Raw genomic sequence first — 27,851 nt, 5'->3', positions numbered from 1 at the left:
TTAAAGAAACATTTTTAACATTTCTTTTTTTCCACCAAAAAATGTTGAAAAAATGTTCAAAGATTTCCCAAAAATGTTGAAAATGTGGACATCAGAAATTTCACTGTGAACCCATATTTTTCCCACATTTTCAAACTTTAAAACGGGTCAGTTTGACCCGCAGGACGACACGAGGGTTAAGTGGTGGTAAAAGGTTCCCTGAAATAAAAGAATAACTCAAGCCCAGCCAATCTCCTATACTTGTCATTTGTTCATGATAAAAGCATCTCAACTTTCACTTTGTGTGTCTTTATGACACATATTTAGTGTTTCACTCCTCAGAAAGAGGGACTGATATTTGTTCATTTAAGTCTTTAACTCCAGTAGTTCCAGCAGCAGCTTCTGAAAGGAGAAATATTTGCTTTTTCATAGATTCTGGATTTTTAAATGAGAGGAGTAGATGTCATTTTATGAATTTTCAACCCACATAATTGGACTTTTATGTAAAGTACTTTTTATACATCTAAAAACATGCTGAGAGGATTTTTTTGCTCATTACAGACTGCCCCATTTGGTGTCTGAAACTGTCATCTCTATAGGTGATTCCATCTCAAATCCACTGCTGATTTGCCTAGAACTATTTTTTCATCATAAACTATGCATATATAAAGTTGTATTTGTGACATTTTAGAGGGATATTTCAAATACTGTCCAAGATCATTTCTTTTTTTTTTTTTTTTTAAAACTGGCAAAGATCTCTAGTTGACTTCTGCATGACCAGTCAGAGATCTTTAAATCAACTTGTCCGATATTGCAGACTGTGACTCAGTGTCATACAGAAATAAATAAAATGATTTCAGACTTATCTTTAGGAGTTCCTGAGATGTTGTCATCCAAATAGAGTCAAATTTCAGTCTTAAATTCCTGCTTAAAGTGGGTCGGCAGGAGATTTTTAAAGATTATTTCATCTTGGAAAGTATTTTTATACGTCGCGAATGTCTTTATGAATATCCATATTTTATAGTATAAAAATTTCAGGCAATCCGAGATGGTTGAGCAGAAATAGTTCTGAAAATCTGATGCCTTGAGAAGGAATAACCCAGCGGAGACTTACTGAAAAGCATCTAGAGTGAAGCTCCATCAAAAAGCTTGTGTCTTTCTGCTGTGGAGTGGAGCTTTCCAAGTATTTATCAAATGAGTTGTTGTCTCAGTTCTGCCCACACAGACCTTCATGTATCCTCCTCAGTTGAACAGAAAATTCTATCACCTCCTAAATCACTTTTCTGCTACTCTCAGTACAGATTGCTCACGGTAATGGCAGAGCTGAAGCAAAGCTGCGGAAATCAGAGGAATAAAACACTAATTACAATTATTTTCCAGTCATTTTCTAACTAACTGTGTCCACCGAGTCAATAACAAATGATTAAGAAGGTGATTTATACCATATGTATCTCCATTTATTATGTTAATGTAGTCCTGCAGATTCATTTATTCTGTTCAGGATATTTCCTCCTGCATGAGATGGACAGATGAGATGGACAAATGAGACAAGATGAGTTGCTGATGGACAGATAAGATGAGCTGCTGATAGACAGATGAGATGGACAGATGAGATAAGATGAGCTGCTGATGGACAGTTCAGACGAGACGAGCTGCTGGTAGACAGATGAGACGAGATGAGCTGCTGATGGACAGATGAGAGGAGATGAGCTGCTGATGGACAGATGAGATGAGACGAGCTGCTGATGGACAGATGAGATGGACAGATGAGATGGACAGATGAGATAAGACGAGCTGCTGATGGACAGATGAGATAGACAGATGAGACGAGACGAGCTGCTGATGGACAGTTCAGACGAGACGAGCTGCTGATGGACAGTTCAGACGAGACGAGCTGCTGATGGACAGATGAGATAAGACGAGCTGCTGATAGACAGATGAGACGAGACGAGCTGCTGATGGACAGATGAGACGAGATGAACTGCTGATGGACAGATGAGATAAGACGAGCTGCTGATAGACAGATGAGACGAGACGAGCTGCTGATGGACAGATGAGACGAGATGAGCTGCTGATGGACAGATGAGACGAGATGAGCTGCTGATGGACAGATGAGACGAGATGAGCTGCTGATGGACAGATGAGATGAGACGAGCTGCTGATGGACAGATGAGATAAGACAAGCTGCTGATGGACAGATGAGATGGACAGATGAGATGGACAAATGAGACAAGACGAGCTGCTGATGGACAGATGAGATGAGACGAGCTGCTGATTGACAGATGAGACGAGACGAGCTGCTGATGGACAGATGAGATGGACAGATGAGATGGACAAATGAGACAAGACGAGCTGCTGATGGACAGATGAGATAAGACGAGCTGCTGATAGACAGATGAGACGAGATGAGCTGCTGATGGACAGATGAGACGAGATGAGCTGCTGATGGACAGATAAGACGAGATGAGCTGCTGATGGACAGATGAGATGAGACGAGCTGCTGATTGACAGATGAGACGAGACGAGCTGCTGATGGACAGATGAGATGAGACAAGCTGCTGATGGACAGATGAGACGAGACAAGCTGCTGATGGACGTGAACCTTTCGGTCTCCATGTGTGGGACGAAGAGGTTGACTGAAAGGAGTCATCGTCGTCAGTTTTCTCAGCATCATCAGTTTGACATAAAGGTTTGTCCTCTTCTTCTCTTACAAAAACATCCAGCAGTCTCAGGTATGTGTTCATGTGCTCAGTACAAGGCAGTATTTTTAGTCCAGTGTTTGTGAAAAAGCCCCTTCTGCAAACCAACGTATGCCTCCAGGTAATGTCCTGAGTCCTGCAGAGGAGTAGGTCCACTGCAGCTCACTTAGAAAAAAACAACAGGCAACACGAGTTATTAAAGGCATGTTAAAGTGACTAACATCTGTCGCTGGTCTTTCTGGAGCTAAACCTATCCAGATGTGAGTGTACTCTAAGCATCTGTTGTTTCTGTCTAATGCAGCCACACCTTTTGAAACACAACAAAGATTTTTCCATGAATATTTCATGATAATATTTGAGACTGTGTAATATTTTCAAGGAGTCCGAAAACTTTTTTCCACCTCTGTATGTGCTTGGAGTATGGAGGACTGAGGGATAACCCTGTAAAACCCACTGCTGCAAAAATACACCATTTTTATTAGTTTTTATTATTTATATCTAAATAAATATATATTGTTTTTGCTTAGTTTTCTATGTTCAGGTTTTACAGATTATATGTTTATGTATGTATATATATATACACACATATACATATATATATATATATATGTGTATGTGTATATATACATACATACATATATATGTATGTATGTATATATGTATATATACACATACATATATGTATATACACACATACATATATACATGTATGTGTGTGTATATATACACACAATATTTTTTAATTATTAGTTTTTATTTTTTATATGTAAATAAATATTATTTTTGCTCATTTTTTTCTATATTTGGGTTTTACAGATTTTATATATCTACATACAAAATCTGTTTTTTTAATTATTAGTCTTTATATGTAAATATATATCATTTGTGTTCATATGTTTCTATGTTTGGGTTTTGCATTGTTAGAGAGAATTTGTGCTGGAGGCACCAGACCACATCAGCTATGAATTCCGAAACATTAATTAATTCTGTAAGTTAAGGGTGCACTGAAAAAAACTGGTGAAATGATTCATTGAAGATCATGTTTTTTTCTGTTTCTTGCAGCTCCTCATTTGTCTCCAGTGAAAGTGGAGAATGCAAAGTTAGTCTGACCCTTAGAGACAGAACAGCCACGTTAATGGAAATACGCTGCAGTTAACCTTCAAACAGATAAATAAATAGCTTTCTGGTTCAGATACCTGGGCAGGGTGCTGCTGCTGAAGGTCATCATGTTGTCGTGGTTGCCGGGCGGACTGGACGGAGTGATGACCTCCACCTCGGCGCTGGCTCTCTTCATGGCCATGGACGGCTCTCGGTAGGAGGCGCTCCGAGTCAGGATGGGCAGCGGCTGGTCAGCGGAGATGGCGTGGGAGGAGGTCCTGGTGATGATGGGCTCTGGTTGGCTGGGAGCCAGAGTGTGGTGAACTATCAGAAGACAACAGTAAAAGCATCAGAAATAAACATCTGAGGTCCAAATCACATCGGCTTCAATTCTAAAAAGACCAGTTTCCATTCGAGTGAGTTTATGCAAGTTTGGTGACAAGTTGAGGAGGAACTCCACCAATTTTACAACATGAGAAGAAGCACTTTGGCTTGTTCATCATCAAGCTGCATCACAAGAAGTGTAGGATCCACTAAATCAGCTCTTCCACTGTTAAACTGCTGTTTCTTCTCCTGATGGTAGCTGCAGACCCTCCTCTGGTCTCCATCATCATCCACACATTTTTAAATAACATGTGAAGCACCATCTGGGAAGAACGCTGAATCTCATAAACTGTGTCCAACCTGCAACTCTTCAAGCTGAATTTTATTTTAGGGAAGAAAAAGAAGATGCAGGGAAACAAATCTGACGAGTAGAGAGGCTGAAAGGGACGATTTCTGGTTGTTTGACCAAAAAACTTAGTGTTTTGTCAAGACGTTACAGCAAAATTCTGCACTGAAAGTTTGATTCTGGTAGATTCATTCAGAAGTCTTAAAAGTATGATCTCTCTCTCTGTCTGCTTCAGTCTTTTCAGTCTGTCTCTTGCAGGTTTAGCAACTTTACAGTGCCCCTTTTAAATCATCAAAATGGCCTTTTTTAGTGCTGACAGAAAATGAATCTCAATCAAGCAACAAGAATGTTCTACTATTCTGTGTTATGGATTTTGGATTGATATTAATACCCAGAATGGATTGTTTTGGAAAGAGAAAAGCAGAAGACTTTCTGTTAATGTCACAGTAAAAGTTATGTCTAAAACTTTACACAATTAAAAAACATCCTGAAAAGCCAAAACATCTGCCAGCAACGGGTCCAAGGAAAAAATGATAAAAATGTTCTAGACTCTAACATTCAGAAACTGCAAAAATAGCGATAAGTGAGAAATATCTGTGAAAGAATAACATTTTTTATCTGATATGGTCAGACATTGTAAAAGAAAATGCACCATTTGATGTGGACATTCTTTATAGTTTTGAATTTTTTTAGTTAACATACTAGATATAATCTGCATTTTAACCAAATTGGGAAAATCTGTGAAATAACAGTTAAAATATTTATACTTTTCAATCCTTTAATATGCATAGTTTATCTTTAAACTACCATAGAGTAAAAGAAGATGTCATTTCATGGTCAATTGTGCTAAAACACTAATTAAAAGATAGATTTTTAGACATTACTTACAGTTTTGTTCTATTTTTTAATCATTACTTTTTGTGCAGGGCAGACACCTGGCTCGTCTGCTGTTACCTGGGTGGCTGTTGGTGACTGCTGATTGGCTGACGTTGGGCAGGGAGGAGAGCGGCGGCTCTCTCAGGATCGGTGGAGGTGGTCGACTTCTGGAGCGATCTTCACTCGGCTGGAAGTTCCCTACAGCATAGACGCCCTGCATGAGGAACAAACACAGAAGTACATGAAGTTTAAATACAGCAACGAAACTCCTCTGGAAGGTCCAATTTTAAAGAGCAAATGATCTCCATGTTCCCAACAGCAGCTGAATAAACTTTCTACTTTCAGTTTTTTGTTTTTTAAATTGAGGCCTGATTGTGTTTTACCCTCGTGTCGTCCTGCGGGTCAAAACTAATCTGGTTTAAGGTTTGAAAATGTGGTAAAAAAAAAATTTCACAGTGAAACTTCTGATGTCCACATTTTCAACATTTTTGGGAAATTTTTGAACATTTTTTAGTGGAAAAAAATGTTTAAAATGTTTCTTCAGAACATTCAAAATAAAATCAAACAAAATCCAGTGAAATTCACTGGATTTTGGTTGATTTTATTTTGAATGTTCTTAAAGAAAATATTAGAAGTTTTACTGATATATATGGAATCACTTTAGATATTTTTAGGATTTTTTGGAAGATTTTACTCATTTTTTGAAAATATTTACAAGAATTTTCTTGCCAAATTTGCGGGATTGTTTTTAAATAAAATTTTTTAGGGAAACTTTGAAAGAATTATTGGAATTTTCTTCCTGAAGGTTTTGCAAATTTTCAGAAATTTGGGGAATTTTTTTTGCAGAATTTGGGGATTTTTTTCAGACAAGGAAACAATATTTTTTGATGCCCATAAATGAGGACAACAGGAGGGTTAAAATCAGGCAGTGTTTTCTGGGAGTATGACTTTATCAGGGTGCATAATCAAACCCTAGATGGAGTGAAATTATCCCTCTAAAGGTTGTCACCCAATCATCGGCTTCCTACTCATTCAGGTGGCATCTGCTTTTGTTCCGTGAAAAACAACACACCTTTAGTAAGTCTTATAACATCCAATATAGTGAAAAGAGTATGAAAGAAAACATATTGGTCACATCCTGTGCATGTGACCATAGGAACACTTACATCTGTTGGTTTTGAAGAACAAGATGGAGGATAATAACACATGCTGGGTCAGTCCTCCAATCAGCAGTGGTGAAAACTACACTACCGAGCAACATCAGTTAAATGGTAAATGAGTCACCTCTCAATAACTGCTTTACTTGGAAGTTGAAAAGTCGATTATTTCCTCTTATGAACAATCAGAAACACAGACTTAGGAAGGGCTAGATTGGAAATAGAGGCCCCACTGTAGAAACTCAATGCAGAAAATGACCAGAAGTTTCTTAGTTTGGACCCATGGATGGTGGAAAAGAATTCCCAGAGGAAACAAAAAAGCAAAAATCTGTGGAAACATGGTTGCAGTAATAATCAAGAGGCATAGAACCGGCCATTGTACAACATATTAGAGCCGCAGTGAGCCTTTTAATAAAATGACACAGTGGACAGTCCAGCTCTGGAAAACAGATGTGCTTCAGATTCAGGACAATGTGATCATTGGAAATCTAAGTTTCTGCCACAGCTTAGACAGTGAGAAGCTCAGGATCTATGAAGGGTGTTGCTTCGTGATGCAAAACTCAGCCTTAATGAGATCCAGTGAGTTTTTCTAGCACAGTGAATGCACAGAGAAGCTCGGAGGAAGGTGGACGATCTGAGGCGGCATGAGTGGAAAAAGTGGTGGAAAGATTACATTTATAGATTTCACCAAGAACGTAGGTGGATATAGATGACTCCCAGCCTGCATTAGCTCGACAGATGGGAAATATCCCAGCACGATAATGATCCAAAACTAGAGATGTCTGATATTTTTGCCGATATGCTGATATCATCCAATTCTCAATTTCCGATTCCGATATCTGTGGGTTGTTTAACTAATTCTAGGTAACATCACATATCTCCTGTGGTGGAATTAACACATCATGCCTCATTTTATTGTGATGCTCCATTGGATGCATTCTCAGATGCAACAAGGCTTTCAGATGGAAACATTGTCTGTAAAATAAGAAAACTACTTCAACTGAACTTATGGAAAACATGTCATATATATTTTTTTGTTTTTGTCTCTAACAGCAGTTCCCACTCTCCCTCCCTCTATGAATCTATTTCAATGTGGCAGCTATACTATACAATTTAGAAAACTGTCGGTGAAATCCAGACATTATTTAATCGGTTTTCATGATAGGTATAAAAAACGATAACGCTATTGACCGATACTACATTTTTCTGCAAGTATTGGGCCAATATTATTGAACATCCCTATCCAAAATGCTTTAAAATGCCACAAGAAGAAAAAAGTGACAGCTATTAAGCTTTAGTCCAATAGAACATATTGGCGGTAATTTAAGGAGACATGTTGACCAAAGCAAGCCCTCCAGCAAAGAGCAGCTGAAAAATGGTCTCTGAAGAACGGCAGAGAAAGAAATGTGTGCCAGAGTAGGACTGAGCCTGTCATAAAAATAAAGGTAGACTTATGAAATATTGAAAAAATAAACGACACGTCTGAGCAGAGCCATGGAAACATTTCCAACGGTACGCATTATATGTGACTGAAAAGCAGTTGCTGGAGCTACGACTGGAATAAACACTGTTTGGTAGCAGAGTAATTACATTTCTGTTTTGTGCTATCAGCTAATCAGCAGCTTTTCTTGCCAAACCCGACCCAGAGCTGCACTCCAACACAAACACATGGAGGCTGCTAGTCAGCCTCACATTATCGGCTTTTCCTCTCATTTTATTCTACTCATAGATGTTACAAAGCACCTTAAAATAGCTCAGTGAAGCCTGCACCGGGTGTTTAACCCTCCTGTTGTCCTCATTTACAGGCATCAAAAAATATTGTTTCCTTGTCTGAAAAAAATCCAAAAATTCAGCAAAGAAATTCCCCAAATGTCTGAAAATTTGCAAAAATTTCAGGAAGAAAATTCCAATAATTACTGAAAAGGTTCCCTTAAAAGTTTTATTTTAAAAAAAATCCCCCAAATTTGACAAGAAAATTCTTGTAAATATTTTCAAAAATTAAGGAAAAATCTTCCAAAAAAAATCGTAAAAATATCTAAAGTGATTCTATATATATCAGTAAAACTTCTAATATTTTCTTTAAGAACATTCACATAAAAATCAACCAAAATCCAGCCAGTTTCACTGGATTTTGGTTGATTTTTATGTGAATGTTCTGAAGAAACATTTTTAGTATTTCTTTTTTCCCACCAAAAAATGTTCAAAGTTTTCCCAAAAATGTTTAAAATGTGGACATCAGAAGTTTCACTGTGAAAACAGATTTTTCCTCACATTTTCAAACTTTAAACCAGATCGATTTTGACCTGCAGGACGACACAAGGGTTAATCATCATCTCTTTATTGTCCGGGACTACAGGAAAAGTGAAGCTAAGTTCATCACAGAGGAGATGTTCCAGGTCAGTAATTCTGTGTTTGCATGAAAAGCTGTTCCTCTGCCAGTGAAACGGTTTCAGTCTAACTGTGTTGAGTAACTGACTGCATCAACTGATGGAGAGCTGTTGTTCTGGAGCACAACCTCACAGAGATTCTTCCTGCAGGAGAAGGTAGAAACACAGTGTAGGCAGCTGAAGAGTGTGTGTTAATGTGTGTGTGGGCTGGAGGGTGATGCTGTGTGGGAGGTTTTATCCACCAGTTTCTACAGAACAGTTCAACACCCATGTTTCCTCCAAGCTGTACTGAACCGCATGTCCTGCACTGAGATTATTACTTCTAAATAACGCCGATTCTGCAGGAATGAGCAGGAAAACTTACTGAAAAAACAAAAAACTCTGATTGGCTGGTCTCCCTCCCACCCCCACACCTCAAATACAGTTTAACTAAAATGGTTTCATTACTCAAACTGCAGATCACTGAGGCAACGACATGCTTATACTTCCATCCACTGAACAACCAGTCATCTCCACAGAGCTGTCAGCTGCACCTCATTGTCATTCTGCTAAAAAACACTCTGTCTTTGCAACGCTGAGCCCAAGCAGGCCTGAAAAAACTTCCCATGTTCATGGTGCAGGTTGCTGCTAGGAGGCTGTTGCTGTTTCCTGTAGTGAAGACCTGCAGCGAGGCACAGATCTTAGAAAGGTTATAAAGCCGAGTTCTGAGTGTTCCCAGGAGCACAGTGGCCTCAATATCTGTAAAATGGAAGACGTTTATATCTAGAGTTGACCATCTGGCCGAACAGAATAACAGAGCACAAAAGGCCTGGATAGAGGAGGACACCTTGACCTCACCATGTTAATGAACAAAATGTTAATGTACAGGACAGTATGCAGACTCTGCTGTTAATGTCCAGTATGACAGTCTGCATGGATGTTAGCATATGCAGACATTTGCAATTCTAGGCAATGATGAGTTCAGGAGTACTCCAAACAAGAGTAATGGGGTAGTGGTTACGTTTCTGCATGACTGATCAGAAGGTCAGAGATTCAAACCCCATTGCGGCCACTGTTGGGCCCTTGAGCGAGGCCCTTAACCCTTCCTGTTCCAGGAAGGGGCGCTGTACCATTTGGGATATGCCAAAACTGCAAATTTCCCCTTGTGGGACTAATAGGGAATATTAAAATAAAAAATCAATCAATCACAGTTTATTTGTATAGTCCTTTCCAAAAGCCAAAGTGACCAAAGAGCTTAACAGTAAAAAACAAGAGAATAACTTACTAGAAAAGCCCACAAAGAACGCAGTCCTCCTCCAAGGCTGCTCAGTTGACGTTTAATTATCGACGGGTGAAATGTTAAATAAAAAATGATCTTGTGCTGAGCACAGGCATGTGCACGTTATGTTTGGATACCGAATTGCATGTAAATTACTCTTATAAAGGTCTGTTGATCAGTTCATCACTTTCGGCAAACCTTTGTTTTGCTACTGTTAAAATAACCGTTCCTTCCAGGCTTTTATTTTGAAGGTGCATTTTTAATGTTACAGACTTTTATTTTGTCACCATTCCAGGGGCACAGAAAGTGTTTATCTAAGAAGCGGTTTCTTGACATGATGAAGACGCTGCTGAAAAGTCCTAAAATTCCCGTAAAGATGAAAGAAAACAGTTCCAGCTGTTGCTGTCTAGTAAACGATGTGTCTGAACTTAGAAGCAGCTGGAATGGAGACAAGCTCTGATGGTGTTTCCTGAAGAAAGGAGGGAAGGACAGAAAGGTGAATTTATTTTTAAAATAAGGCTGACGGCTGAACTTCAAGGCTTTGTGAACCACCAGGAGCTTCACCATTGTCTGGCTGGGGTTTGCTACATACATGACCTAAATATGTAGCGGGACTCAGAAACAGCCCACAGTTTAATCATTGGTTCCTTGGATGATTTCCAACTGATAAATCAGTCAATTTGTAGTAGGATCGCAATCATGTGATCATCAGCAGGTAACTGACACAGTGTTCACTTGTTGTCATGGTTACAGCGACGCCGTGCCGGCAGCTATATCTGGTAATGGGAAATCCTTAACAAAGCTGTGGATCCAGACTATAATCTGCATCACTGTGGACATTTAATGAGGTGGTCCTTGTGTCATTCAAGACTTCTCCTGAAAATTTCATCCAAATCCATTGGTCTGTTTTTGAGTGATGTTGCACACAGACAGACGGACGGACATACAGACAGACAGACAGACATACAGACAGACAGACAGACGCCGATCGTCACATAACTCCGCTATTCCTTGGCGGAGTAAAAAACACTACAGTAACTCAAGACAGGACATTCAGCCATTTATGCTGCTAAAACTCCTCTGACCCAGTGCTTCATGGACTCAGAACCTCTGGAGATGTTCTGTGGTACCAGGATGGTTTCAAAGAATTCTGTGGGTCCTAGAGGTCCTCAGGGTGGGTCCTACCTAGATCAGGCTGATCCTGGAACATCCCACAGATGCTTAATAAGATCTGGATCTGGGGAGGGTGGAACTCGAGGGAACAGCTTAGCTCTGTTGTGTTCCCCAAGTCACTACTGAGCAGTTTTTGTGGTGTGTCGGGGTTCATTGTCCTGCTGAGGGTGGAAACTGGCATCAAGGACTGCTGTTGCCATGGAGGGTGGGATGTGGGGGATTGCTTGACCGGCAGTGTTTAGGTGGTGGAACATGCCAAACATCCACATGAAAGTCAGGACTCAAGGTTTCCCAGCAGAACGTTGGATTAGAACCAGATGATGGATGTTCTTCAGTGGTCAGATGCTGTGGCTGATGGGTGGATGGAGCTGCTGTGTTGAGTCTTACCAGATAAACAGCGATGGCAGCTCCCAGTAACCATCCACAGTAGACGTCAACAGGGTGGTTTCTGAACTGGATGATCCTGGTTAACCCAGCCAGGATGGCCAGCATGACGAAGGAGAACACCAGGAGAGGCTTCAGCAGCTTGGCTGAGTCCGTCAGCACCGTGTTGAAGTACATCTGAAACACACAACTCCACATTAGCAAGTCATTATCTTTAAATACAGTTAGATTTTTACATTAGCGACATCCACACTGATAAATTTTCATTTTTAAAATGCAGAGGCTATTTCAGAAACTGACTTAAAGTCTCATTCCACAAGTGAGACTCAACCACTTACTGAGATGTAGACAGCAGCGAAGGCAGCCAGAGTAGCATGCTGGGAGGGGAAAGACTTCCTATAAAGACACAAAGACAGGATAGCACAGTGTTCTTCATGCTAATTATCATGTTCAGACAGCGAAGGACAATGCTGAATATTCATTCAGAGCGGTAAAGTGACTTTCAAAGAAACTTGGAGCGGTGTGTGCTCGAGCAGCTGTTTAATAAATGCAGGATATTAAGTGGAACGAGAAGAGCAACCGACTCTACAGGATGGGCCAGAAGCTTCTATACACAGGAAAATGTATAATGTATATGTGTTTATGTTTCAGAAGCCCCAGAAGATGCGTCTGATGCTATCTTTTGGGGCACTTGAAGGCCATGGTGTATCAGGTGGAGATACGAGACATAAATCATCTCCAGGAACGTTTCACCAACACAACCACAAGCAGAACTTCAGCTGTGTTAATGCAAGTTCATCAACAGTTTAAACATGTATTAATATGGGCTTTCCAAACAATAGTAATCACACAGAGCACATTAATTAACCCTCATGTCGACCTGTGGGTCAAATTGACCCGTTTTAAAGTTTGAAAATGTGGAAAAAATACATATTTTCACAGTGAAACTTCTCATGTCCACATTTTAAACATTTTTGGGAAATCTTTGAACATTTCTTGGTGGAAAAAAATGTTCAAAAAGTTTCTTAAGCACATTCACAAAAAAATCAACCAAAATTCAGCGAAATTCACTGGGTTTTGGTTGATTTTTATGTGAATGTTCTTAAAGAAAATATTAGAAGTTTGACTGATATATATAGAATTACTTTAGATATTTTTAGGATTTTTTTGGAAGATTTCTACTCATTTTTGAAAATATTTACAAGAATTTTCTTTCCAAATTGGGGGGATTTTTTAAAATAAAACTTTTGAGGATTTATTGGAATTTTCTTCCTGAAAGTTTTGCAAATTTTCAGAAATTTGGGGAATTTTTTTTGCTGAATTTTTGGATTTTTTTTCAGACAAGGAGACAATATTTTTTGGTGCCCATAAATGAGGACAACAGGAGGGTTAAATAAAAACAGCTGTTGTTATTTTTCGTCTGTATGGAAACTTATGGCCAAACCTGTACATCTCTGATGTGGGATTCTTTATGTTGTAGCTCAAATACTACAAAAGATTATCCAGCATATGAACTAAAGTTTGGCATATACTAAAAATACAGCATATGACACATTCATTAATGCTTTCTGGTACATTTTGATGTCACTGGTTGTTATTTTATCCACTAAAAAGACTCAATGGTTTGCACTAAGTGGGTCATATTTAATTCCTGTAAACTACAAACACCGAGAGAAAAACCAGCCTCTGCTTACACATTTGCATACAGAAAGCTGCCCATATAATAATCCTGTTTACACCACAGAAATAGCATTTTAATTACACAGAGGAAATGCTGTTTTAGGATTTAATTAAAAAATACCCAGAGATTTTTAAAGCAGCTAAAGATGACGGAGGATGCCTGCTGTACTCCAGATAATTCCGCTCTGAAGCGCAGAACGTTGGTAGTGTTTTCACTGAACCTGTTTCTGTGTCTGAAGGTTTAGTTAACCCTCCTGCTGTCCTCATTTACAGGCACCAAAAAATACTGTTTCCTTGTCTGAAAAAAATCCAAAAATTCAGCAAAAAAATTCCCCAAATTTCTGAAAATTTGCAAAACCTTCAAGGAATAAAATTCCAATAATTCCTTAAAAGTTTCCCTTTAAAGTTTTATTTTTTTTTAAAAAAAAATCCCCCAAATTTGACAAGAAAATTCCTGTAAATATTTTCAAAAAAATGAGTAAAAATCTTCCAAAAAAATCCTAAAAATATCTAAAGTGATTCCATATATATCAGTAAAACTTCTAATATTAACTTCTAATTAACTTGTAATATAAACATTCACATAAAAATCAACCAAAATCCAGCAAAGTTGATTTTTATGTGAATGTTCTGAAGAAACATTTTTAACATTTCTTTTTTTCCACCAAAAAATGTTCAAAGATTTCCCAAAAATGTTGAAAATGTGGACATCAGAAGTTTCACTGTGAAAATTTTATTTTTTTCACATTTTCAAACTTTAAAACGGGTCAATTATGACCCACAGGACGACACGAGGGTTAATTAATCCAAGTTTTTGTTTCCTTTCAGATCCTCTGTTCATTCAATATCTGAACCTTTTATTCTCTGTGTGGAAAAAGTGCAAGCGAGACAAAAACTCTCTCCAAACTGAGGCTCTGTAGATTAAAACGTCTTCATTATACTGAGATGTCCTCGCTGGACTGAAAGACGCCCACACACAGAGACAGACAGCCGTCCACAGTCACATTCACACCGAGCAGTGTGAGTAATTTAGAGGCGTCGCTTCACCTAATGTACTCGGCTTTTGACTGTGGGAAGATAATCAGAACATATAGAAAGAACCCACGCAGGTAGGAGGACAGCTGACCATCAGATCCTCCACTGATCAATCATACATCACACATATGCTGGTGATGGTTTTGCCTACAGCGAGAGCTCACGTGGTTCTGTATTAACTGGCTTTAACAAGCGGCCGATTAAGTGCTGGACGGTGCATTGATAACAAGCAATAATATATCAACATTAAATAATAAAATCAAATGTACATATAAAACAACATATGCCAGATATATGCAATATGGGAGGTAAATGAAATGAAATAAAAACCAATAACATAGAATAAATATGGTCGTGAAACTGCACATGAGCAGCATTTGAACCATTAAAAGTGACGCTGTGCATTCAGGTTTTCAGGTTTTGGAGTTCAGGAGTCTGATGGATTGTGGGTAGAAAATGCTAGAACAGACAGCACAAACTTTCTAGTTTCTTAGAGGACACTGAAAACTGTTTTCTCCAGAAGTGAAGTGGATTCACATTATATAATATATATTATTATATATATTATTATACTATATATATTTATTACAGTGAGAGCTGGAGACAGAAAGCGGAGATACGAGGCTTCTGAGCAGCTTCATCAGCGACAGCAAACAACAACAAACGACGTCTATAAAAAGTATTCACCTCCCTTCACCCTTTTTGTTGCTTTTATACATGAAATCACGGATGACATAATTGATGTTTATTGACAAGAATTTGCAGGAAAAACCTCTTTAATATCAAAGTGAAGGGAGATTTTTACAAAATCACTTCAATTAATTAAAAATAGTTAATTAATTTTGGAATTTGTGTAAAAAAACAAATTTTTGTGGTTTTGATCCTCCAGTAAATCCTCTATGGTTCAGTTCCAGATAACTAAATGTTGTGTTCCTTTGTAGACACTCTGTGATCTGGAAGTTGTAATGTAGAAATGATGAACTGAGGCTGAACGTTGAGGAAATTCAATTTCTTTTTCTTCAGAAATTTCAGGTTGTTTATAATGTTTTGTAAAAGAAAAATAATTCTGTAAATGTGATTTTATTTTTGCACTAAACCAAAGAAACCATCAGGAGTTGTGGTTATTTAGAGGTTATTATGCTGTGTTTTACTGGTTTTACTGGTCCAGTCCACTCGAGATCAGACTGGACTGGATGTGGAACCTGAGTTTGACACCTCTGGTTTAAATGGTGTGAAAAGATGTGCAACAGGCTTTAAGGTACAGTATGTCCTACTTAGTAGGTGCATCAGAGGTGTTGTCCAGTCAGCAGTGACTTATATATAAATATATATAAATACACCTCGCCATATATAAAAAGCAACAGATGTTCTTCTCAGCTGCCGTCACTGCATTGTTTGCACAGCAGGGTGTTAAACGCACCATTGTTGCCTTTTAAATAAATAATCTGCTCCGCTGTGTAGGAGCCGAACGTTCTCCTAATGTTTCTAAACGTCTTCTTTGCTCATCTGTGAAGACAAGCCGAGGCCAGAACACCCCCAACCACCAGGTTTCCTTCCTTTTCCTTCCCTTCCACACATCTCTTCTCTTGCCATCACTCAGGTTCATCTCATCTCTCCACCTTTTTCCAGATCTTACTGGCTTCTTTAAATACTTTGATCAAACTCTAATCTGAAACACTGCAGTATTTCCCTTCCTTACTGCTGGTTTGCATGTTGCAGTCTAGCCTCACTATTTCTATTTAGGACATTTTAAACACTGACTTGTACACATTACCTCCTAAACAGTGTTTCTGATCTGTTGGAGAAACCTTTGGGGATTTTTCTTCATGACAGTGAGAATTGCTCTGTCATCAGCTGTGGAGGTGTTCCTTCACCTACCAGCTCACAGTTACACTCCTCCTGATAATGATGTTCCAGACAGTTGATCTGGGTTATCTGGGGGTTTAGCTGGTGTCTTTTACTATTTTATTCTTGTTTCTCAGTCTCAAAATGGTTTCTTTGACTTTGAATATTACAACTCTGGTCCTAATGTAGGAAAATTTCAGATTCCAAAAGTCACTCATGAAATATCTCAACACAGCTGAGTAGGGACGTCAACAGAACCAAAACTCCACACCAAGTTGATAGCAAAATTCTTAAAATATCCTCATATTCTTTGGCCCTGAAGGTACTGAAACTACGGTGGCTGTCATAGGTAGATTACTGGAGACTAAGATTCTCTGGAATGGTGAGTGCAGGTGGATCAACAGGAATAAAAACACCTCAAAAGTCAACCTGCTAACGGTGTCACATTTTAAACTAGAAAAATTGCCCAACAGTTTAGGTATATATGGACAATAATTGATAACAAACTAACTTTTGACTCTAACACTGATGTTGTTTGTGGAAAGGCTCAACAGCACATGTATGTTTCATGCCAGCTTAGGAGGTTTGATGTCACTGCTGCCCTGAAAAATGGGAACAGTTCGGAGGAGACTGTAAAAGTGTGCAGTAAAATCGCTGTGGCTGACCTTTTCTGTATTATACAGAGACAGAGCTATAAAAAAGGCGCAGTCTGTCCTGGCTGACAACAGTCATCTAATGATCAGTGAGTACAAGTTGTTCCAATCTGGTCGCAGATACACTCTGTCTAGGTGCAGAACCAACAGACTGTTCCTGCTACCATTGTCCTTCAACTTCAGCTTTTATTGTCATTCAGCAATGTACGTAGTACACAGTTAAACGAAATGACGTTTCTCACATACATTCACAGTGCAGAAATGAGGGTAATACTATAAAAAGTTAAGAATAAATATAAGGTAAAAAATAAATATAAGATCATTTAAAAAGACTAAACTAGATAAGAAAACAAAAAACAAAAGCACAAGCATACATCAGACACAATCATACTCACGACTGGGGTGATAATGGGTGAGATTAATGTGATGCAGGTTTGGGTATGGAGGTGATGGGTGCAGGTTTGGGTATGGAGGTGATGGGTGCAGGTTTGGGTATGGAGGTGATGGGTGCAGGTTTGGGTATGGAGGTGGTGGATGCAGGTTTGGGTATGGAGGTGGTGGATGCAGGTTTGGGTACGGAGGTGGTGGATGCAGGTTTGGGTACGGAGGTGATGGGTGCAGGTCTGCATGTGTTGTAGCTGCAGGGTGTTCAACAGTCTGACTGCCTGTGGGAAGAAGCTGCTGCAGAACCTTGATGTGTGGGTTCTGATGCTGCTTAGTCTCTTTCCTGATGGGAGGGCAACAAACAGTCCATGTGAGGGGTGGGAGGGGTCCTTCATGATGGAGGTGGCTCTGCGTATGCAGCATTCTTGGTAGATGTCTTGGAGAGCTGGGAGGGAGGCACCAATGATCCTCTCTGCTGTCCTGACCACACGTTGCAGAGATCTGCGATCCAGTTCTGTGCAGTTTCCAAACCACCAGTCAGGACGCTTTCCACAGTGGCCCTTTAGAAGGTGGTCAGAATGGGAGCTAGAAGGCTGGCTCCCTTCAGTCTCCTCAGGAAGTGAAGGTGTTGTTGTGCTTTCTTCACTGTGGAGTTGGTGTGGAGAGACCAGCTGAGGTCATGTTTAGAGCAGTATTATGTGATTCTTTTGTCTGGTTTGGAGTGTATGTGGTGATTATGTACTATGGTGTTTTTGTTTACTGCTGACTGTGAGACAAATTATCGTTCGGAGATAATAAAGATTACCTACCCACCTCACTTAGAAAAATAATATGTCCCATTTGAATACAATCGTAAAGCAAACTTTTTGAAAAATTAAATCCGATAAGAAAAACATGAACCACACTGAGAAGACGGCGGCCTATAAAAAGTGCTGATCCCTGATGTAAAGCATCCTGCTATTTTTCTTAAATCTTTCTGTTTCAGTGCTTGTGTTACGGCCTGTGGTGGTTGTGTCTGTTTGGAAATGGATGCGGTACAGCTTCGGTGTCTGGACGGCTTGTTGGGAGGTGATTGATTACACCTGGCCGAATTCTGAGCTCCAGATCCCACCTGGAACACATGAGGGCTGATTAGCTTGGATCTCCAGACCTCCTCCCAGCCCTGGTCCTGCCCGCCTACCGACACATCGGATTGGTCCACCACCACGACTCCTCTTGCCCCAAGACCCAGCAATCACCACACACCAGCATCTATCTGCAACCAAGCTTTCAGTCGAGGCGGCTGGTTTGATGGAACCAGTTCTTCGTGGTGCCGCTTCTGTCTCTTTGTGATTGTTTGTATTCCTGTGTGGTCCGTCAATTCGTAATTCACTGAGGGGTGGCTACGGACATTTTGAGCTTCTGTTGGCGGTTGTTAATTTGGTGTGGAGCCGTGAGTCTGAGTGGAGACTGACTCCTGTTAGCAGTCCGCCAACTTCACGAAGAAGCTATTTGGTAGTTTCAGACTTTGAGCACTGTATGTTAAAAATCTGTGTTTCAAGGCACCAGTTTTGTCTGTATTAGTTTCTGTTAATTGTGTTGGGTGTTGCTACTGTATTTATGTCTGGCTAGAGAATTAGTTGTTTTGTGTTTCCTCAGATAGTCTGTGAACTCTGTCAGCCTTCTTTTGGTTTTATTTTGTTCTTTGATTTGGCAACACCCACCAGTCTCTCTTTCTTTGTGATCACTTTTATGTTCAATTAGCTACTGAGCAATACATTCCTTTACCTGCACCAAATAACACCTGGTTATTTTGTCACATCCAGCTGACCCTAGAGGTTGGATAGTAACAGCTTGTCAAGAAAACTACAGTAGAAAACTCATCTATGACATGGCTCAGTCCAAAATCAATCCTTATTTACCATGCAGTGTTGAGCAGAATATAGTGAATAGGTAGTGAAAGTTTACTGGAGTGCAAATTTGAAGCGTGCAGTTCATACAATAAAATTCTACATAGTTGTCTTTAAAAAACCCTAATTGGAATTTTTTAAAAGAAAGTGTAGTCTGTATGCTGCTAATATGATGAAGTACTGAGAGCTATCATACTAGAAATGGGGAACAAAGGTGATAGCGGATACAGGAGGGGACTGTGACAACAAGATTATACCGAGAGTGTGTGTGTGTGTGTGTGTGTGTGTGTGTGTGTGTGTGTGTGTGTGTGTGTGTGTGTGTGTGTGTGTGTGTGTGTGTGTGTGTGTGTGTGTGTGTGTGTGTGTGTGTGTGTGTGTGTGTGTGTGTGTGTGTGTGTGTGTGTGTGTGTGTGTGTGTGTGTGTGCATAAACTAGACATTAAAATAGATCCCACAGACACATATAATCTCAACACACCCACACACATCCTCTGACACACTGATATTCCCTCACCTCCCAGCAGTGATGAGCCCTACGTCCTGTCCGGCGCAGATGTCCTCCAGAATAAAAGCTTCGTCGCATGTGGACATGTTGATGTGGGTCAGGTTGGGTTTGCACACATCCAGCCAGTAGGGAGTGTGTTGACCGGTGGACAGCTGAAGGATGTCGGTGATCAACGCCGTCACACACAGACCGAAGATGTGGACGCCTGTAAATAAAAAAGATGCATTTACAACATTTTAGTTGTACAGAATATGATATTCTGCAATTCAGCATTTGTGTTTAATGCCTCACTTCAGTATCTTTAATTCTGTATAATGGAATTGGTGTTTAATCAGTGTATTTCTGTCTGGACGGTTGGAAGCTTCCCTCCAGCAATTGGGAAATTTGATCGTTTTTTTACTGTCAAGTTTTATAAAGTACGCGTATGAAGCATTATCGTGGCAAAAACTGGACAAAGGACACATGGAGGGGTTGGCTTGTTGAATGTGGAGTCAGTTTTGTAGAATATTTTCTTACAAGTGGGGCTTATTAAAACCAGAGGGCACTGGTCATGTTTCAGTCTGTTACAGCAGCTTTGTCGTCCTGTGTTTTTCACTTTAGTCTGTTTTTCCTTGATGCCAAATGTTTTTTTTTTTTTGTTTTTTTTTTTACAGTCGTTGATGATTTAAGTGTTTTTTGATTCTATTTTTTTGATTATCTTGGAGGAGTGAGACAGGAAATGGATGGAAAAGACCGTTGCTGCTGCTGCTGCTCAGTGGAGTTCTACCTGCAGAGCAACAGAGCCAGCCAGATATTATTTATCCCAACAGGAGCCTCTGATCTCACTGAGCTCTCCTAAACTGAGGAGATGTTTAGACATGATATTCTGGAGGAATTTCTATGGAAGAGACTTAGAAGGAGATGAGCTGGAGGAAAAAGGCACAGGAGGAAGGGAGAGAGGCTTATAGAGCGGCTCTTCCATCTGTTATCATGGAAATGTTTCTCTATGGGTGATAAGATGGAGGAGCTGGAGACACTCGTCAGGAGACAAAGACTCTACCAGGAAAGCAGCCTCATGTTTTACATGGAAGCATGGCTGAAAGACTGTATTACTGAGAATAACACCAGAGTCAGAGGCTTCCGGACTATACGAGGGTGAGAGGAGAGGTGGAGGTCAGATGGTGGAACCCTGCACATGTTCCCATCAGAGAACAGATCTGTAGCAGGACACTGAACTGTTAGCAGTCAGTCTGAGATCATTCTATCTGCTCCAGGAGTTCACTGTGATCATTGTTGTTTCCATTCCTCCTTCTGCACATGCTCAGTCCACCATCTCCTCCACCCTCCTCCTCCAACTCAAACTTCTACCTTCATCCACTACCAGCTCTGGACCTCCATCAGTCCCACCTCAACTCACTCCTCCTTCTCTCTATGTCAACATGCTGCTGTTACTATGAAGGATCAATAAAGTATACATTCTATTCTATGCTGTCAAATTTCTAATCTGATCAGTATTGGCACCAATTTAAGCTCAATCCTTTACTCAGATCTGTTGTTTAGGAGTCAGAAAGTTTCAGTACAAATTGCTGCAGGTGTGTGAAGCATACCTGCACTGGCCAGAGGACATTAAGCGTCATAGAAGTCTTTGTCATGGTGCCTGTTACTAGCTAGATTCCCACAATGCTTCCTCAGGTACTACATCTAATGTACCTTACCCTCTCAACGGTACATCTCAGACAGTGACCTACCAGAGATTTACAAGGTTTGTGACCATCTATGTAGTTGCAGAGCTTTTCGGCTGTTTAGCATTTAAATTGGATTGATTTTAGTAACGTTAATGTAACTGAAGTGTGTGTTATCTGGAATAATGGCATCAGTTTTAGCAGGCACTGAATATAAATGACTTAGTTTGGATCGGGGACAGAGAAACATTAATGACACATCCCTGATTGGAAGACGTATGAACCATGCACTGTGTACGTTCTTTGTAGGTTCTGTGTACGTTCTGTGTACGCTCTGTGTACGCTCTGTGTACGTTCTGCAGCGGGCATGTTTTCAGCTGGTTTCTTTTCAATAATACTTTTATATAACAATAGTTATTTTTCCAGTTTCTTGACAACCAGTGCAGCCTTCTCTGTAACCCGCTGCAGAGGTTCAGATTTTTCTTCATCCTCGAGGCAAATTCTGGAGTGGATAAAATGGAAGGAGCTTCAAAACACACAGCAATGAATGGAGTTCCACAAGTACACCAGAGCTACATGGAGACTAAGAACTGTTCTCTTTGTACCTCATGTTCCATGTTTGTTTTATTCATTTGCGTTCTGCCTCAATGCTGACAGCAAACATTTCATTAACCCTCCTGTTGTCCTCATTTATGGGCACCAAAAATATTGCTTCCTCGTCTGAAAAAAAATCCAAAAATTCAGGAAAAAAATTCCCCAAATTTCTGAAAATTTACAAAACCTTCAGGAAGAAAATTCCAATAATTCCTTAAAAGTTTCCCTTAAAAGTTTTATTTAAAAAAAAAAAAAAATGCCCCAAATTTGGAAAGAAAATTCTTGTAAATATTTTCTAAAATGAGTAAAAATCTTCCAAAAAAATCCTAAAAATATCTAAAGTGATTCCACAGATATCAGTAAAACTTCTAATATTTTATTTAAGAACATTCACATAAAAATCAACCAAAATCCAGCGAAATTCGGATTTCTTTTTTAACATTTCTTTTTTTCCACCAAAAAATGTTAAAAAATTTCCCAAAAATGTTGAAAATGTGGACATCAGAAGTTTCACTGTGAAAATGTTTTTTTTTTCCACATTTTCAAACTTTAAAGCGGGTCAATTTTGACCCACAGGACGACACGAAGGTTAAACGAAGTTGAAAATGACGTCGCTGTTGAAGCTGCTGCTGTTTGTTCTGTGTTAGATGGTGAAAAAGATCCAGATATATAATCAGCCGTGAATGCAACGTCCTCCCACCTATAAAGCGTACAGCCCTGCGAATGTAGGAGTTGAAATTACAGCCGGCAGCGTTGATATTGGCCTCAGTCTGTGTGGATGATGATCTCCTGGACAGATAGCAGTACAGGATGGCCTCTCCTATCAGAATCTGGACAGATGAGAACCAAGAAAAGCACTGTGATTTTTAACTAAATTTCCAGAGAAAGACAAATGAAAATGTGAATGAAAGTCAACCACTACAGAGGGAAAACACAAACTGTAGTTAGAAACCTTCAGCTGCTGTGGAAAACCACGTGTTTGTCAGTTTTTTCTGGTCTTCCATTGAGGACAGTTTGTGTTAAGATGTGTTGTTTTAATCTGCTGCTGTCGTAAGTCACAGAAACATGATGACGTCTGTGTGCTCCTGTTGATTTTGCAACCTTAGCTTAGTATAGAAACTTTGCAATATTTCAGTTTGCAATGTTTGTTTTTTCTTGCACACATAGAAAATATGCATAAGAATGAATGAACATCATACTGTAGGTTGGGTTGAGATGCAATGACGCTTTCAGACTGTGTCTTCTTATCTTGGAGATCCCAGTACTGGGACCAGACTGCATCTGTTAGTAAAATAGAACTTTGCATGTCTTTTGAACGACTAACTTGGCTTCAGTTTAGGACAGAATGGACAGAGAAAAGGACTGCAGACAACTGTCAAACAATCTTCAGGACGGACCTACTATTAATTCATTCACATGGCCTGATGTTAGCTGATTGCAGACGTATCAAACCGTCTACTGGCTGATGGGTAATGAGATAAAAGAACTTGAGGGTAAAGTGGTATGTAGTGACGAATATTCGGATCTCAAAATTAATATCCGGATACCACGGTTGGGACCGAATATTCAAATATTTGGATATTCAGGTCCAGCCCTAATAGATAGATAGACTATAGATAGATAGATAGATAGCTAGACAGACAGACAGACAGACAGACAGATAGATAGATAGATAGATAGATAGATAGATAGATAGATAGATAGACTACAGACAGATAGATAGATAGATAAATAGATAGATAGATAGATAGATAGATTACAGATAGATAGATAGATAGATAGATAGATAGATAGATAGATAGATAGACAGACAGATAGATAGATAGATAGATAGATAGATAGATAGATAGATTACAGATAGATAGATAGATAGATAGATAGATAGATAGATAGATAGATTACAGATAGATAGATAGACAGATAGATAGATAGATAGATAGATAGATAGATAGATAGATAGATAGATAGACTACAGACAGATAGATAGACAGATAGATAGATAGACAGATAGATAGATAGATTACAGATAGATAGATAGATAGATAGATAGATAGATAGATAGATAGATAGATAGATTGCAGATAGATAGATAGATAGATAGATAGATAGATAGATAGATAGATAGATAGATAGATAGATAGACTACAGACAGATAGATAGACAGATAGATAGATAGATTACAGATAGATAGATAGACTACAGATAGATAGATAGATAGATAGATAGATAGATAGATAGATAGATAGATAGATAGATAGATAGATAGATTACAGATAGATAGATAGATAGATAGATAGATAGATAGATAGATAGATAGATAGATAGATAGATAGATAGATAGATAGATAGATAGATAGATAGATAGATAGATAGATAGATAGATAGATAGTGTATTTTGGTGTTTTCAAAGCACTAGACATAAAGTTTACTAAATTAGCCAAAATTCTATTTCAGACTTCTGAGAAGTCAGATAAAATTCTGAACTGTGAATTTAAAGCGTCTTATTAGTTTTGTTTCTGCCACCTCCCACAACAACACTTTGAATGGAAAAACCAAAGTCATTACTAAGAGCAGTTTCGCTCCACAGATGGCAGTTGGTTTAAAAGGATTCCAGTCAATGTGCCTTTTTCCATTAGATGTCAGTGTAGCATGGAAACAGCTCAGTGCTTTAACTCTCCGACTCCCACATTATGGACGTATTTGTAAATCTGCAACGTGTAGGAGAGTAGCTCCAGCTGTGAGAAGATCTGTTTCCCACTGAAACGTCACTGACTACTTTACTCTTCATTCTGATGGAACGAAAAGAGCAAAGATTTACTGTTCCTATTGGTCAGTCAGAGGAGGACTATTCAGTCACCTTTAGGGTTTATTTACATTCTCAACATGCCCATAGTAGCTGCCTCTGTCAGTGTGGCTCACTCCTAATCACTCCTACACTCCCTGACAGAGACCAGATAACTCTGAGGTCTGGCTGGAGGCTGGAGATGTGAAGGCTTACTTACAGTGACGGTCGGAGCAGCAAAGGCCAGGCTGAAGAGCAGAGGCAGTGGGCAGACTTCCTGCCGGGGCAGGATGTAGGGCAGAGACAGACTGCGGTCGTTACAGGTGTACCCAGAATGCACCGGCTGGAAAATATCTGTCAGCTCCAGGAAATACAGACTGACAACAGAGGAGGCCAGGATGGGGAGCTGGAAGGAAGGAAGACAATATAAAGAAGAAAAACGGTGAAATTATGTCGTACTGCCAGCATTATCACCATAAGGAAATACACATTTCTCTTTCACATTTTTAAGGGAATAAAGACAATTTTTAAAAAAAATCTCAGAGTTCCAGACTGTGGTCAAAAGAGAAAAAAAGCATACAGCGGTCCCTGGTCTATGGTGGGGTTACGTTCCAGACAACCCATGATAGACGAAAATCCGAGAAGTAGCGACCGTGTTCCTTTTTATTTCTATATATTTAAGGCTTTATAAACCCTCCACACACCACAGAGCAGCATAATGCAGCCAGACGTCTGTGAAATGGAGTCCAGCGCTGGTCTCTGAACCAATCAGAGCCCAGCGCTGGAGGCATTTTATTCACATTCAATATTCTTTTAATATGTTTTAATTTTTTTTTTTTTTTTTTACATTTTTTACATTGTTTTGAGTTTTTTAGGCTAGAAAATGGTTATTTTAGTGCTGAAATAATGAAAATAATTCAGCGACATCAGAGCCAGTCTATGACTGAACTGTTGTGCTGCAATGCACCATGGGAGTTCTGGGTGTTGGGGGTGTAAACGTCATTATTGTGGTTTATGTTAGTGTTCCAGTGTTTGTAGTGTTTTATAGGCTGTCTTTCCTCACAATCCAAACACGTGGCAAAACTTTAAATTTATATCTCGGTGGGTTGCTAGTCGGCTGACTGAGAAGAGCGGTGGCTTAAATCTGCATTCTACATCCGGTGACTCAGACCACTCCCTATCTAATGAGGGAAACAATCCATTCAACCCTGTGTTCCAAAGATAAAACTTCTTACACCTGATTATGTTTAAAAAATAATAAGAGGAGACGGAGGTGGATGCTGGTGGAGATGGAGAGGATCGATACACCTGATGATAAAGAGTGCAGGTACGACCAAACCACAAGCTGGAGCAACAAACTGAAGTCAAACATTAGCTGTGAGCCCCGACAGTTCTTAAAACTGTCCAAACACAAATGCGAGTCAACAAAGAACTATACTCTTCATACATTTTAGACAGTTTTGAGCTTTTATATTCATTTTTATGTCCCAAACACACTGCCTATTGTATGGAATTGTGTCCATTAAACAGCAAACACAGGGAAGTAAAAGACAAGAAAAGTGTTCTACCTCCACTAAGGCGGTTTAGGGTCAGGAATGTGTTGCTGTTTTTTACTGTTTTCATGCTTGCCTCGAGAAGAAAAGATCCCACACACTGCTCTGGCTCAGCAGCACAATTTATTGATCATCCTGTTGTTTTGGCCTCTCTAAACCTTTATCCAGACCAAGGCCCAGAAAGGTGAAAATGTAGGATGATCAATAAACTACGATGCTGAGACGGAGAAGTATGTAGGATCTTCCTTTCTTGAAATCAGGGCAATACCTTCCGGTGCAGAAAAACACTACTTTAATTCTACAATAAGACAGGTGTTCAAAGGTTCCACATGATTATTAAGAGTTTAAGATTGGACTTTGGGTTTACAAACGCCACCAACTTTATTCGTTGGGTGTAGTTAGAAAAATCTGCCAAGGAGGGATGAGCAAGTGTCAAGAACTAAACGTCATCGAATCAAGAAAATATGTCTCTTAACAAACACGTCTTAAATCCTCTTTAAGTCCAGACATGGAACAACAGATTTTAACCAGACTAAGTGATCGCAGCCATGCCGGCAGGACTGAGGTGTTCAGAGCTAAACTAATGCAGGTTAGAGCATTCCTTACAACAGGAGAGTCAAACTCATCTTAGTCCAGGTTCCACATTCAGTCCAGTCTGATCTCCAGTGAACCGGACCAGTAAAACCAGTAAAACCACACCATAAAAACCTATAAATAACCACATCTCCTGATGGTTCCTTTGGTTTAGTATAAAAATGTTCACATTTAAGGAATTATCTTTTTACTAAACATCATGAACAACATGAAATTTCTTAAGGAAAATAAATTCAGTTTCATCAACATTCAGCCTCAGTTCATCATTTCCACATTACAACTTCCAGATCACAGAGTGTCGACAAAGGAACACAACATTTAGTCATCTGGAACTGAACCAGAGAGGATTTACTGGAGGATCAAAACCACTAAAGTCAGATAAAAAAAACAAACAACAAAAAAAAAACAAGACAAAATATTAAAGAAACAAGACACAAAATGACAAAAGTGAGAAACAAAACTACAAAAAACTAGACTAACAACACAAGCAAGACAAAAAAAACACAAAATGACACAAAAACAACATACAAAAACAATGAATAAAGCAAAACACAAAATGACAAAAATAAGACAAAAAACATAGGCGAGACGAAAAGGAAACACAGAAAAACAAAATGACAAAAACATGACATCAATGACAAAACTCAGACAAAAAACAACAAAAACAAGACAGAATATTACAAAAATGAGACACAAAAGCACAAAAGAACAATGAACAATCTAAGTGTTTTACTTTATGATCAAAACAACTTGTCATGGTCTAGAAATGATTTTAAATTTATAGTTTTACTAATTTACAATCTGCAGTGAATGTCTTCTCTGGAATTTTTACACTTTGAGGACCGGATTGGACCCTCTGGAGGACCACTTTTGGCCCGTGGGCCGCATGTTGGACACCCCAGCCTTACAATGACATGCTGGTGTTTAGCAGGAATACTGTTTAGTAAGTTCACCATCTTAGTCTAGCTTGTTCGTACTGCTCATATTTCCTAATCA

The 27,851-nt window shown here is 39.3% G+C and overlaps 1 protein-coding gene across 2 annotated transcripts in view; it reads right to left on the bottom strand.

The window, feature by feature from the left end:
* The window catches only part of LOC111578495 (phospholipid phosphatase-related protein type 4-like), a 67,556-nt gene that overhangs the window by 19,467 nt on the left and 20,238 nt on the right, over positions 1–27,851 (bottom strand). For both annotated transcript variants that reach the window (XR_008602863.1, XM_055014062.1), the window contains exons 2-8: positions 24,929–25,114; positions 22,627–22,756; positions 19,681–19,876; positions 12,020–12,077; positions 11,685–11,858; positions 5,401–5,536; positions 3,875–4,100 (exon numbers count right to left, since the gene is read on the bottom strand). Coding sequence is in view for 1 of the 2 variants with exons in the window: in XM_055014062.1 (XP_054870037.1) it covers positions 3,875–4,100; positions 5,401–5,536; positions 11,685–11,858; positions 12,020–12,077; positions 19,681–19,876; positions 22,627–22,756; positions 24,929–25,114 (1,106 nt within the window). In the remaining variant the exon portion in view is untranslated. The remainder of the gene's footprint in view (positions 1–3,874; positions 4,101–5,400; positions 5,537–11,684; positions 11,859–12,019; positions 12,078–19,680; positions 19,877–22,626; positions 22,757–24,928; positions 25,115–27,851) is intronic.

Source organism: Amphiprion ocellaris, chromosome 10 (assembly GCF_022539595.1).
Source record: "Amphiprion ocellaris isolate individual 3 ecotype Okinawa chromosome 10, ASM2253959v1, whole genome shotgun sequence".
In the NCBI taxonomy this organism is placed as follows: Eukaryota; Metazoa; Chordata; class Actinopteri; family Pomacentridae; genus Amphiprion; species Amphiprion ocellaris.
The sequence above is the reverse complement of the archived record's forward strand: the minus strand, read 5'-3'. Positions and strand labels throughout refer to the sequence as shown.